This window comes from Nuphar pumila, chromosome 3, assembly GCF_984573655.1.
Source record: "Nuphar pumila chromosome 3, dmNupPumi1.hap1.1, whole genome shotgun sequence".
Lineage (NCBI taxonomy): Eukaryota > Viridiplantae > Streptophyta > Magnoliopsida > Nymphaeales > Nymphaeaceae > Nuphar > Nuphar pumila.
The window spans coordinates 33,903,121-33,916,994 of record NC_143251.1 but is presented as its reverse complement, the minus strand read 5'-3'; the positions used below and the strand labels follow the sequence as shown (position 1 = coordinate 33,916,994).

The 13,874-nt window shown below is 35.3% G+C and overlaps 1 protein-coding gene across 11 annotated transcripts in view; it reads right to left on the bottom strand.

Annotated features, from left to right (window-relative positions):
* Nucleotides 1–13,874, bottom strand: part of LOC149842539 (transmembrane and coiled-coil domain-containing protein STS1-like) — a 158,952-nt gene that overhangs the window by 69,290 nt on the left and 75,788 nt on the right. For all 11 annotated transcript variants that reach the window (XR_016430778.1, XR_016430779.1, XR_016430780.1 and 8 more), the window contains exons 13-15: nt 4,891–4,961; nt 4,748–4,805; nt 4,527–4,679 (exon numbers count right to left, since the gene is read on the bottom strand). Coding sequence is in view for 8 of the 11 variants with exons in the window: in XM_089999261.1 (XP_089855387.1) it covers nt 4,557–4,679; nt 4,748–4,805; nt 4,891–4,961 (252 nt within the window). In the remaining 3 variants the exon portion in view is untranslated. The remainder of the gene's footprint in view (nt 1–4,526; nt 4,680–4,747; nt 4,806–4,890; nt 4,962–13,874) is intronic.

Below are 13,874 nucleotides of genomic sequence, written 5' to 3'. Positions count from 1 at the left end.
GAAGGAGCAGTCCGTATACTTGAACTGTAATAGCCTGTGGGCAAAATTGTGAATGAAGTAAATGCGTTGAGCTTTCTTTTGTTCACCCTCGTTGTGATTGCTTCTTGTGATTGCAATTTCTCTCCCTCTATTCTCTCTTGCTCTCTTGCACTCTGATTACAGGCTTCCGCGATCGGCAAGCAAGCTGACAAGTAGGCTTGCGACAGTGAGGAAGGACTGAAACGCCGCGCTGACCCATTAAAGAAAATAGGCCCATGATAGTGGACATGCTTTGTAATAATGAGTGGGTTGCAAGTTCACTGAAATTTTTGCAAAGATGCATAAATCGCCTTTGAAATGTGTTGGTGGTCGGAAGTGAACCACTTTGGGTTATGTAGGCCAGGAGCATACATTGCTCCACTTATTATTGATTTTATTTATGCATTGCAAAATTTGTTTCTAGAATTATTGACTTTCCATAATTAATTGCACTGTTAAAATATGACGGGTCAGGGCTCGAGTTGGGTTTTGTATGTTGAATTACAAAACGGTTCTTGTGTTAATAACTTGAAATTGTTTAAAAAGATAAAATAGACCAAGCAGTGTAATTAATTCTTCCTAGATATCTCTTCCGCAGTGTGGGAATCTTGGAAGACGGTTTTGGAGAAACCATTAGGATACTAAAACTCTGTGTGTAATTGTGCCTCTGAGCCCGATGTGGTGGTTTACCTTTCGACCATGGTTTCAGAGAGATTTCAACCACTTTGCCTAGGGGTGTTGTTGTTAACACAACTGTTGTTATTGGTATATGAAGAAAGTGACATCAGTGGATGCTGATTTTTCTTATGTCCCAGCATTAGATGTTGATTTCTAATGTTTCGATGGATGGTGTTGATTCTTGATATCGATCGAGAAACAAGTGTGTAACTACAACTAGTGACCTAACTTAGACTTCAAAAATTGTTGTGCCCATTTTGAGTATCTACGGGTTTAATAAAAAGTGAAAACTAAAATTGTTTGCATTTAATAGGGATATGTATACAAAAGAAACTTTGATTAATAACTTAATAAGTTATTCATGCATATTCATTAAATCATGCATCTTTACTGTTCTGAATTAGTTCATGTATCCATACTTATTTTTGTCTCGTATGAAAATTGTTATTGCACAATACTTATTTTAAATGCTTGAATGGTAAATTTATTATGAAATTGTTGTTATATTGCTCTAAATTTATACATGAATTTAGTTCGTGCTCTTTCATTTCTGTTTGGATTTTTAGAGGAATTCGTACAAAGAACTCTGGTTGTTACCCTGTATTTCAAAAATGTTTTTTTAAGGACCGGAAGCTCAGTGATGGGGTGATTGCTACATGGAGCCTGCAAGTTTGTGTGACATGTTCCGATGTTCTTGACAGAGTGGCTTTATGTTAAAGAACCATTTATTTATTTCTTGTTTTTATGACATTCATTTTATTGGTTAATAAAGTTGGTTATTCCTTCGATTCAATGCACTATCTCTTGTGGTTTGGTATTTGTTAAATCTGTGAGACCTCAGATCCATGGGTTTGGTTTTCGCAATTGTTTTAAAAAAAAATCACTTTTCACGAGGATAAGTTGGGGTCGTTACACTAAATTTGTGAGAATGGTGGCGTTGGGCTCTGGTTATAGAGGATATTTGGATGGCACTAAAGTGAAGCCAAAAAAGGGTGATTTCAATTATGACATTGACATTATAGAATGAAAAAAGAACAATGCTAAGGATAAATCATAGCTTAGGCTCTATGGAGCAAATTATTGCCAAGTATATTTCGAAGTATGAAGTTGTAAAGGATGCTTGGGGTTATTTGAAGCAAATCTTTGAACAGTCAAATATTGCCAACATTTGTTTCGACCGTACAAGAAGTTGTGAACCTTCTGTCCAACATTTGTTTTATGTTGCATGCGGACAACATGAACACACACAAATAATGGGTCGAATAACTTTGTTCTGGATTGTACAACTTGATCCGCCCAACCATACGAGTGTTTTAACAACCACATTATGGATTTTAGCCCCGAATATGGATCTCGGATTGGATCTAAAAACTAAAAAAAGTTTAAAATTTAATTAATTCAAGAAAAATAAGAATTGATATTACATCTAATTATGAAAGCTTATCATAAAAATATCAAACCTTAAAATCAAATTAACTATAAAAATCAAATTATCAAACCCTATTAAATCATAAAACCTTAAAATGCAAGAAAATAAATCAATAATAAAAAAAAGCCATAAAATTAAATAAAAAACCGTAATTCAAACCTTAATCAAATAAAATTAAAAAAACCCAACCCTAATCAAATACAAGAAAAGCCCTAATCAAATTAACTACAAAAAAACTTAATTAAAAAAAAAGGATTCAAAACCCTAATCATAGAAAAAAAAATTAATCAAATTAAATAAAATCCTAATCAAAATAACAATAAAAAACCCTAATTCAAAAAAAATGATTCAAAGTCCTAATCAAAGAAACTCAAATAAAAAACCCTAATCAAATTAACTACAAAAACCCTAATTTATAAAATTGGATTCAAATCCCTAATCAATGAAAATCAAAATAAAAACCCTAATCAATGAAAATCAAAATAAAAACCCTAATCAATGAAAATCAAAGAAAAAACCTCTAATCAATGGAAATCAAAGAAAAAAACCTAAAAATGCCTTGAGAAGAAGAAGAGGAACGAAGAACGATGAAGAAGAGGCCCTCGTCGACTCCAGCACCTCCTCACCCTCGTCGGCCTGGCTGCAAAAGAGAGAGAGAGAGAGAGATGAAAATGAAAGAGTCAGGGGAACCCTCTCCCCCTGATTTTTTTAAAAAGGGTCCACACGTCCCCATTCTCATTGTAACAAGGGGGGGGGGTCGAACGAAAATTACATTGAAAAATGGATGCGACGGACGTGTTTTGTCCGCCTCATCCTTTGTTTGATGACAGTGGTGTCCCACACAATGCACCATCAAACAAGCCCTAAGGTACCCAGCGGTAGGACATCGGATACCAACGAAGTATTGTTCTTTCAAATTACTAATGTGAAATTTGATGGCAAAAATTATGAAGAATGGTCTTGATCCGTAAAGATTTCAATTAGGGCCCAGAGGAACCTTGGATATATACATGGAGTGAAGAGACCCGAGGAAGGGGATCCTAAATTCTCGGATTGGGAATGTCACAACTACCTAGTTATGGCATGGTTGCTGCAATTCATGGGGCCATCCATAGGGAGGACCTTTATGAACTTTGAGACTGCTAAAGAAGTGTGGGATGCAATCTCTAAGGCTTATTCAAAGAAAACTAATGTGGTGTAGAAATGTGATCTTATGGAGACGATGCATTAGTGAAAGCAAGGGGCTAAGCGAATACTACAATGAGTTGTGCTAATTGTAGGAAGAATTGAGCCTCTATACTGATGAATAGTGTAATACATGTGTTTCTTAAATCTATAGGTGAGGTTTGTGTGCTTTTTCCTGTATATGATACAATGGTTGATGAATACTGTAATCAGTGTTGTGAAGAGCGTTGAGGCGTAGCAAGGCGCTCCACCAAAAACTGAGGTGAGGCGTAAAGCGTAAGCCTCAAAAAAAAAATTAACTTTAAAAAAATTATAAAAAAATATCTAAAAATACAAATAAATAAAGAAATGCTTTATTGAAGAAGTAACAAACAATAAGAAATAGAAAATCTCAAACAAGTACTAAAAAATATGAGATTAACATATAAAAGTAACTAAGAAACTGATTACATAACTGTAAAACTAATTATGTAACTGAAAAATATAATGTCCTATGAAACAACAACTAATAAGAAATAAAAAATCTCAAATAAGTACTAAAAAATATGAGATTAACATATAAAAGTAACTAAGAAACTGATTGTATAACTAAGAAACTAATTATATAACTGAAAAATATAATGTCCTAAAGAAACTGATTGTATAATTAAGAAACTAATTATATAACTGAAAAATATAATGTCTTAAAGAAACTGATTGTATAACTGGACTGACTTCATCTAGATCTTCCTCTTCCTCATGCCTCACGCTGGCGCCATGAGGCACAGAGGGCCTTGCCTCAAGGCGAGGCGCGCCTTTTGCGCCTCAAGGCACATTTTTAATAGCACTGACTGTAATAGTGTTACTTTCAATAGGAACAGTTACATGATAAAATGAATGTGGTACACCTATATTGCAAGGAGAAGAAGAACGACCTAGAGTTCCGGTACATGGAGAAGAACTTTACATTGCCACTTGAAAGAACAATTCAGCCACTGCCTAGCATCTCAAAACTTCTTACTCAAGCATATGAAAAATATCTTGGATTAAATTGATGAAAATGCAATTGAAAAGCACATGGAACAGGTAAGCAAGAAAATGACCAAAGCAAATCACAGGGAAAATTGAAATGGACCGGTCATGATTATGACAACTAAAACCTCATAAATGCAAGTGTGAATGAGAATGCATTCTACTAAAGATTGTTGTATCAACTTCATAAAGATATAATAAATACCTGAGTAATCGGTGAGATATCTACAGCACTCTAGGGATTTGCACGAGAGCTGGAAAAAACAGGATAGTATGTATCCAACTCAAGCTGCTCAACAATTTGTTGGGTAGCATGAAGATAAGAAGAATGGCCATCGATTAATGTTGTAACATCAACCTAGAGCAAAGAACATAGTAAATTAGATCAAGTGACATCAAAGACTACAGAAAAATAAAAAAACTCACATTCTCAATCCCAGGTACTTCGACAGGCTGAATTCCTGCTAATCCATCTGTAAGCAAGCTGAATAATAAAATTACATAGTCAGTGACCATTAATGTTGTGAACATCCTTTGGCCATTTTTTTTTCTTTTAAGATTAAAGATACCTTGCACGGAAAGCAACACCAAGAATCCAGTCATTGGTAGAATACATATTCACGAACCTCCCGGACACAATCTGCAAAAGACCAGCTGTTTCTATTATGCAAATCTTAACCCTTCAGAGGGGAAATGATAAAGCTTCAAATTATAAAAATGGAGTCTTCCTTTTATTCTATTATTGTGTTGATTATGTGTATGGTTTCATCGACCAAGGGCAATATTTTATTTTGTATCAATTCTGTAACAGGCATAGAAATGCTAATGAATGAAGCATCTCTCTCATTTTCGCTCTAGATTTGTTAAAATATGACTATATATCAGGGATATTTTGGTCATTTCCCTTGTTGTAATAGGGACAGTCTAGTAGAGACTGTTTTGTAATTTTGTTTAATTTTATTTCTCTGTTTTTTGTTTTTGACTGTTACAGTCAAATATGACTGTTGGGGCTGACTGCTCCCAAGTCAAATTTTTTACTGTTGGAGGCAGTCCATTTGCCCTCTCTTGGCTCTATAAATAGAGCTATTCTTCTTGGTGTAAAGCTATGCTTTTTACAAGCATATTTGAGGGTATATAAATTTATATTTTTTTACATTGTGACTCTTGTAAGATTTGTGCTTTTGTGATTGTCACATTAGTGAGATTGTATTTGACCCAATAGTGGTCTTTGTGTGTAATCTCTTGTAGACCTTAGTGGCATTCTATTGTGATTATTATTCACTTCATTTCATGGTAGCAGAGCCTAGGGCTCTTGTTATTTGAAAGTCATTTTGATTGTGGTCTCCTAGTGGTGGTGGTCATCTTCAAGTCAAGGTTGTTTGTATCATGCCTATCGTACGATATGGGTCTGGCGCACTTAAAAAGACCCAAAACTTACACTTTCAATTTGGCTTTAAAAGCCCTCTTGAGGGCCGACTTCTACACGTCTAGAGGCACTTGAAAGGGAACCCACACACCTTAGGTTCCATGAGATCGATTTGGGGGCCGATTCGTGCACAAGGGAGAGAGCTTTTGCGATTTTCTTAAGAGTGCATTTTCATCCATTTTTTCACTCAAGAAAGTGGGTTAAGGTAAAAAAATCCCTATTTTTTGCTTGTTATTGAGTATTTTTTGGGGAAGATGGCATCAGAAGATCCGACATGGCAATGGTGCACTTAAGTAACGAGTAGAGACCGATTAAGAATCAAATGCAACTATTGCCAAAATAGTTTTTCGGGTTGTATCTCTCGGTTAAAGCATCATTTAGCCGAGACACATCGTAATGTTGTTGTATGCACATTAAGAAAATTGCTAGATGTCATAAAATAGCAATGCCATCAATTGATGATCTGAGAGGAAAAAGACAAGAAAGAGAGATGAATGAGACAGAAATAGGGTATGCACCCTGGGAGGATGTGTATTACAAAGATGAACTCCCTACTTCTGATTCTATAGCCCATAGCATAGGATCAGAAGTAGGAAGTTCGGCAGCAAAGAAAAAAGGTGTGGCTAGTTCCAGTAGTAGTGCCGCAGGCATAAAAAGAAAAGGAGGAGAAAGAAGAGCAGAAAGGAGCTTTTTGAGAGAAGGATTAGGAGGTAGATCTAAAGGCTCTAGTAGGAGCCTTTTTACTCCTATGATTACCCCTAGGGCATGGCCCGACAATCGTACAGCTATAACTCCTCAGTATTTAGTCGAGCAGATAGATGTCACGGTTGGAAGATGGTTCTATGATACTTGTATTTCTTTCAATGCGGCAAATTCCTTTCATTTTCAGGTCATGGCAAATGCCATAACCAGTATCGAGCCTGGATACATTATACCTTCATATTATGCTTTAAGAAGAAAGATTTTAGAGGCTAATGTGAATGAAGTGAATGCTTATTGTGATGAGATGAGGAACTCATAGAGCGAGAGACTAAGTGTAACATCATGACAAATGAGTGGATAAATAGAAAGTTGAGGACCTTGATAAATTTTCTTGTCTATTGCCACAAAGGAACCATGTTTTTGAAATCAATTGATTTGTCTAATATGCCCAAGACAGCAGATGTATTGTTGAGGGTTTTTTACTAGGTTGTGGAAGAGGTTCAACCTCAAAACATTGTACAATTCATTAATGATAATGCAATAAATAAATTATAAGGTAGCAGGTAAAGAATTGGCAAAAAAATTTGGGTCATTCTTTTGGAGCATGTGTGCTGCCCATTGCATAGACCTTATGCTTGAGGACATTGGCAACATGGATGAGGTACATCAAACAGTTGAATGTTGTCAAGAAATTAATAAATTTATTTACAACCATGCATGAGTTTTGAGCCTAATGAGAAAGTACATATGTGGTGTTGAGTTGATTTATAATGCAATTACTAGATTTATTATAATTTATTTGACAGTGCAATGTTTAGTAAAGAATAAAGCTGCACTAAAAAAATGTTTTCATCAAATGAGTGGAATGTATATCCCCATGCACAAAAAAGAAAACTTAGAGAAATTGTAGATATTGTATTTAGAAGTGAATTTTGAGATTCATGCGTGAAGTTATTAACAATAACTACACCTTTGGTGAAAGTGCTTCGATTGGTTGACGGTTAAGGCAGACGAGCTATGGGTTATCTCTATGAGGCCATGGATAAGGCAAAAAAGGTCATTAGAGATAATTTGAAGGGGAAGAAAAAATTTTACATACCTATATGAAACATCATTAATCATAAGTGGACTGGCAATTTCATCATTATCTTCATACTGCAACATATTATTTAAATCTCGCATTTAGATACTCCCTTACTTTTAAAATGTACAAGGAAGTCAACATGGGACTTTTGGATTTCATCGAAAGGATGAACCTTGATTATAGCATTAAGATCAAATTCATAAGGAAATGAAAACTTATGATAATGCATTGTATGATATGAGAAGACCTGCAGCAGTGCAAAACCATGCCATAATGCATCAAAGTAATTTATTTTGACAATTTTAATTTTAAGTTCAAATTGTTATTTAGTTATGATGTTTTGTTTATTGTCTTATAATTGATTTCTCATTTTCTTATTTTTTTCTTCAGACTTGTGGTGGGCTAGGTTTGGAAGTGATGTTCCAAATATGAGAACTTTTGTCATTCGCATTCTAAGCCAAATATGTATGGATGCGAGAGAAACTAGAGTGTCTTCGAGCAAATCCATACCAAAAGAAGAAACAGATTAGAGCACACAAGGCTTAACGACCTCGTTTACATTCGCTAAAACTTACGACTGAGGTAGAGGTATATAAAATTGTAAAGTTTATTTGTCATTTTCATTCAAAACTTAACTAATTTTAGTTTTTTCATGTCATCCTTTAGGCAAATCGAAAAGTTATCAGCAAGGAGGCACAAAGAGCAATTCAATTTCACCAGTTTGGAACATTTTGATGAATTGGATGAATGGGTTGAAGAATCAGAGTCCCTTTTGAACGAAGAGGACATTCAATGGATTAACATGGAAGGAGCATAAGAGGTAGATGATGAAGATCCCATGTATCTTGCGAACGATATGGATGTCGAAGAAGGAGAAGAAGAAGATAATGAGGATGATTATAATTATTGATGTATCATGTATTTATGTTTTATTAAAAAACTTATTCTTGTAAGATGTTTTTGTTTATGTAATATGAAAGTATGACTCTTGTGGTATGTAATAGATACATAAATGCTTCATAATGTGATTTTATGTATGTAGTTTGTGCAATTCATCATTATTTTATGTGATATGATTTTTTTAGAATTTTTACTGAATTTTTCTTATTTTTCTTGATTTGTCTTGATTTTTTGGGATTTTTTTGAATTTTTTTATTAAACATTTACGATACGTTTATGATACAATATGATATGATATTACTATTGGGTCGACCGATTCGAGTAACAATACACTACTTACAACCTTGCTTCAAATCATCTTCTTCACCATGATTGTCATCATGATCGAAAGAGAATCTTCTGTCATCTCCTACAAGCTCAATGAAAGCAACTATTTGATATCAACTACTGCTATTGAAAAGTACATCAAAAAGAGAAGCTCTAAAAGAATATCAAGAAAAGATGAGAATTGGGAGGCCAACAATGCCCAAATACTCATGGTTCGTGAATACCATGGAGTTCAAGATTGCCACCAATATTATCAAATTCAAGAAAGCATGTGCATGGGTGTTTCTAAAGAGCACGTTTATTCAAAAAGGCATGGCTCGTTTATATTATCTCCAAGATAAAGTACGCATTACCAAACAAGGAGATAGAAGTTTAAGAGATTATTATGGTTGCTTATCTCCTATATGGGATGAATTGGTTATGTTGGAGCCCAAATGGGAATGATCGACAATAGAAATGAGGCAAAGACAAGTTGATAGAGAAAATATTTTCTCTTTCTTATATGGGCTTAGACCGAAATTTGAGAAAGTACGATCATCCCTTCTTTATAGAACTTTCACTCCTATAAGTGAGGTTTTGGCCGAAGTATGTCAAGCAAAAACTAGGTTTGGAATATGCAAAGACTAGTGATGGGGTTCTTGCCATTTTAAGGTCTGGTAATCATGTGAGGACTTATAAACCTCCTCACTTCAAGAAAAAATACAATGGAGGAAGAAAAACTATTTGTCATTTTTTGCAATGAATCGGAGTACTTAAAACCAGAATGCCCAAAACTCAAAAGGAAGATGGTCGCAGTGAGTAAAGAGGCTTCAAAACAAGAAGAAACAAGCAAAAGAGGTGACCTCAATGACTTTACGATCGCTCAAATTGCATAGGTCGTTTCACAATATCTAAAAGCCACTCCATCTACATTTGGTGTTGTCTTATTGACCTCTTCTCCTTCGGGTAAATCCTCTTGGATTTTATATTCGAGAGCTTCTTTTCATATGACACCTAATGAGTCCTTTCTTTCTTATTGCATCAATTTATATTTCACCTATGTGTCAACCGTCGATGGAACCTCTTTAAATGTGAAAAGTATAGGAAATTTAAAAACTTTTTCATGATTCAAAAGATTTCCTTGGTCCAAACGTTAGAGTTATTCCAAAATTATATTTAAACCTTTTTTTTATTTTCCAAATTTTCGATTATGGGTGTAATGTCTTCTTTTCATCTAAGGCTTGTTGGGTGCAGGATCTCTAGTCAGGAAAGTTAATGGGGGCAAGGCCATAGTGAAAAGAAGTCGTCATTCATATATGCGTTTGGATCCGAGATCCAGACCCAACTCAAGTTGATTATGCCACATGTTTATTAATGGTTCAATTGTATTTAAGCTTGTTGTGTAAAGAGTATTTTGGTACCCTAATATTTGTATTAGGGTATACTTAATGAATAGCCTAATGCGTAGATCCCTATTGAGGGTTTTCAGCAGCACACGTTCTCTCTCCCATTCTCTCTTTATTCTTGTGATTGAACATCAGAATCTTCAATTTCTATGAAGATCGTGATCTCCTTGTGATCATCAAATCAAGTTTTCTGTCTCTTTCTAAGGTAGTTCCCTATCCAATCTCATCTCTTCTTCCTGTGTTCTTTCTTCTTATCGATTTTATCAACCCTTTCTTTCATTCCTTTGTTTTCAAATCAAATCTTAGACTTGTTCTCATTGACGTGCTTTCTTTTTCTTCCCTTCGATTTTATGTTCTCTTCTTGTTTATCTTTTTTTATCTGAACGTGATCCCACACAAACAAAATTTTGAATAATCACGTAAGATCAGATTTTGATCTAGGCGTGATTCCAAAATTTAAAAGGATCACGTCAAAGTCCTTTCTCCTGATTTCCAAAATAGATGCAAAATGAGACTCTAATCTGGGCATGATCTCCTCTCCTCTTTGACTAATCGATATTCTCTTTGTTGATCAACTTCTTGGATTTACCTTTTCTTCCATTATAATTCAGAAAACACGTCATTTTCAAAGTGACGTGCTCAATACTGGTTGAATTTCGTTCAAAACAGATTTTAGAGTAAAATATGGTTTACTGCCTCTGGTCTGCAAATCGTCTGGAATATTAAGAAAAAAAGGCAGCAGAATTTATTTGAAATCTAATTTCTATTCTGAATCTCTTTTGAACCTAGCAAGATTTTACTTGTCACTGCATCTTTGTTCTAAAGTTTTTTTTCTCCTTTGTTTTTCATCCTTTCTCGCTTTCGATTTTTTTCTTCTCTAGAATATGGATTCATTTCCTTATCAATCTGGTCTTTCCTCAAGCTTTCTCAGTCGACTCATGTTTGAGAAACTAAACTCCAATTTCCTAACCTGGAAGAGACAAATCATCCCATTCATAAGAAGTCGGGAACTTTCCGGACATTTGGATGGCTTTGTCCCAATTCCTCCAAAGTTTATATCACAAGAAGACAAGAATGGTAAGGGAGACTCTTCTATTACATATGTCAAAAATCCAGAGTATGTATTCTGGATGAAACGAGATCATGCGTTGGTGGCTTATATCACTTCTACTATGTCACAAGAGTTGTTTGTGGCAATCCCAGATGACTGCTCAGCTATGCAGTTATGGCACCGACTGGTTCAAACATATTCTCAAGTTTCTCAAGCCAGAGTACTGTTTTTAAAGGAGTTTCAAATATTGAAAAAAGACATTATGACTATCATGCAATACTTGAACAAAATGAAGACTATTACAGATCAATTAGCCATTGTGGGTTGTGCATTTAGTGACAAGGATATGGTGCAACAAATTTTGAGCGGGTTGGGACCCGATTATCATATGATAGTTACTTATTGTGTTTACCAGATTTACCTACATTTGAAGTTCTTCGTGCCAAGCTTTTTCAGTATGAGATGACTTTGAAGGAATTTTCTGAAGAGACTCGTGTTCACATTGGAGCACAAGACGTGCTTGCCACAGGGGTTGCTTATGGGTGAGGACGTGGTCGGTATGATTTTCGAGAGAATGGTGGTCAAGAAAGGAATGGACAAGAAAGTCGTGGCATACTACCTACACCCAACATTCCTCCTAATTCGCAGAGGCAAAGGACGATACCCACTTGTTTTCTATGCAACAAAAGGGGGCATATCAAAGCTAATTGTTGGTTTAACCATCAAAATAGAGGAAAGCAATCAAAGACAAGAAATGGGACAGATAATTTGAAAAACAGTGGAGAAGTCAAGTAGTTGTTATTGTCTGTCTTAGCTGAATTAAACTTAAAACAGAATGATCAGGGCACTTGGTATGTTGATTTTGGTGCAGCTACTCATATTACTGGTGATACTGGTAAGCTCCTAACTCTTGTTCCTTAAGCTGGTAGAAATAGTATAGTCAATAAGAATGGATCTCACTACCTCATTTCTCACATTGAAAACTTTGTTATTCCTATGTCAAAATCTCTGCTCACTCTTTCAAATGTCATTCATGCTCCTAACATCAAGAAAAATATTGTTTATGTTTCTAAGTTTGTTGATGATATTAATGCTTCAGTTGAGTTTACTCTTTTTTCTGTTTGTGTCAAGGATCTTCACATGAGGAAAACGTTCGCCGAAGGAAAACGACAAGGCAATATTACGTCTTCCAAGAGAATCCTTCTAGTCGTGTTCGGCCTGTTGGTTCCACCTTGAAGCTCACCTAACCGTCCTCTTCAGTACTTCCTAAGAGTGTCTTTAGTCTTTCTGAATGTATCGATATAAATCTTTGGCATAGTCATCTGGGTCATTGTAGCAGTCGTTTCATTGAAAAGTTTGTTTCAAACAATCTTATTCCCAAGTCAAGTTTAGGATTAAGTGTCGATGATAAAAAAATGTTCTAGTTGTCTTCAGTGTAAGAGTCATGTTCTTCTATTTCATTCTATTAATAAAAGAGCCTCAAGGCCGTTTGAAATTATTTGTTCCGATGTCTGGGGTCCTGCTCCAGTTTTCTCTATGTTTGAAATTAGATATTATCTCATATTTGTTGATATCTATTCTCGCTATACACGGATCTTCTTTATGAAATGCAAATTTGAAACCTTCAAGTTATTTCAGAATTTTCATTCCTTTGTTAAGAATCAATTTTCTGAAAATATCTCTGCTTACAATGTCATGGAGGGGGTGAATTCTCCTCAAATGACTTTATTAATTTCCTCCAAACTAATTGAATAAGTAGGTGGGGGTCTTGCCCTCATACACCTCAAGAGAATGAGATTGTTGAACGAAAGCATCGTCATATTGTCGAGAATGCAATAAGCATGATGCATGATAGTAGTCTTCCAGTTACCTTCTGGGCAGAAGCTTTTCATTCAGCGGTGTATGTCATAAACCGATTGCCCATGAATATCTTGGAAGATAAATCACCCTATTTTTCTTTATATGGAGTTATCCAAATTATCATGATTTGCGTGTATTCGGTTGTGTATGTTATGTTCATGTCGACAGTTCAATACAGGCATAAGTTTCAGGATAAGGCCTTGAAGTGCAGATTTGTGGGATATGCTGATGATTATAAAGGGTATAGGTGATATGACCCTGTGAATAAGCGCATCAAAATATCCAAGAATGTTTTTTATGAACTAAACTTTGATCATAATGTTAACACTTCTTCTGAAATTGAGGTTTATCACCCCTGGTTGAACTCTGATCTCTTTTCTAGTACTGATGATATTTGTCCTTCAGAATGTGATCAAAGGAATGAGAGAACCATATCTGATGCCGCACAAAAACTCGGGAAAGCATGATATCCAAACCACTCTTGGCACCATAAAGGTATAAAGGCATCGTTCACTCTTGACAAGAGAAAGAGGCACCCCTTATTTCTAATCCGGAGATGAACTCTTCTTTTGTTCCTGCTCCATCCCTTGATCCCAGAAGATCTACTCGCTCTCGACATCCGATTAAAAGGTGGGTTAGTTACGAGAATTTCACGATGGACTTCCAACTCTTTTTAACCTCTTTAGGTAAGGAAGATCAACCCACAACATTTTATCAAGCCGCAAATTTTAAAAGGTGGATTGAAGCTATGAATGAAGAAATGGAGGCTCTTCATGAATGTGGTACTTGGGATATTGTTCCCGAACCACATGATAGAA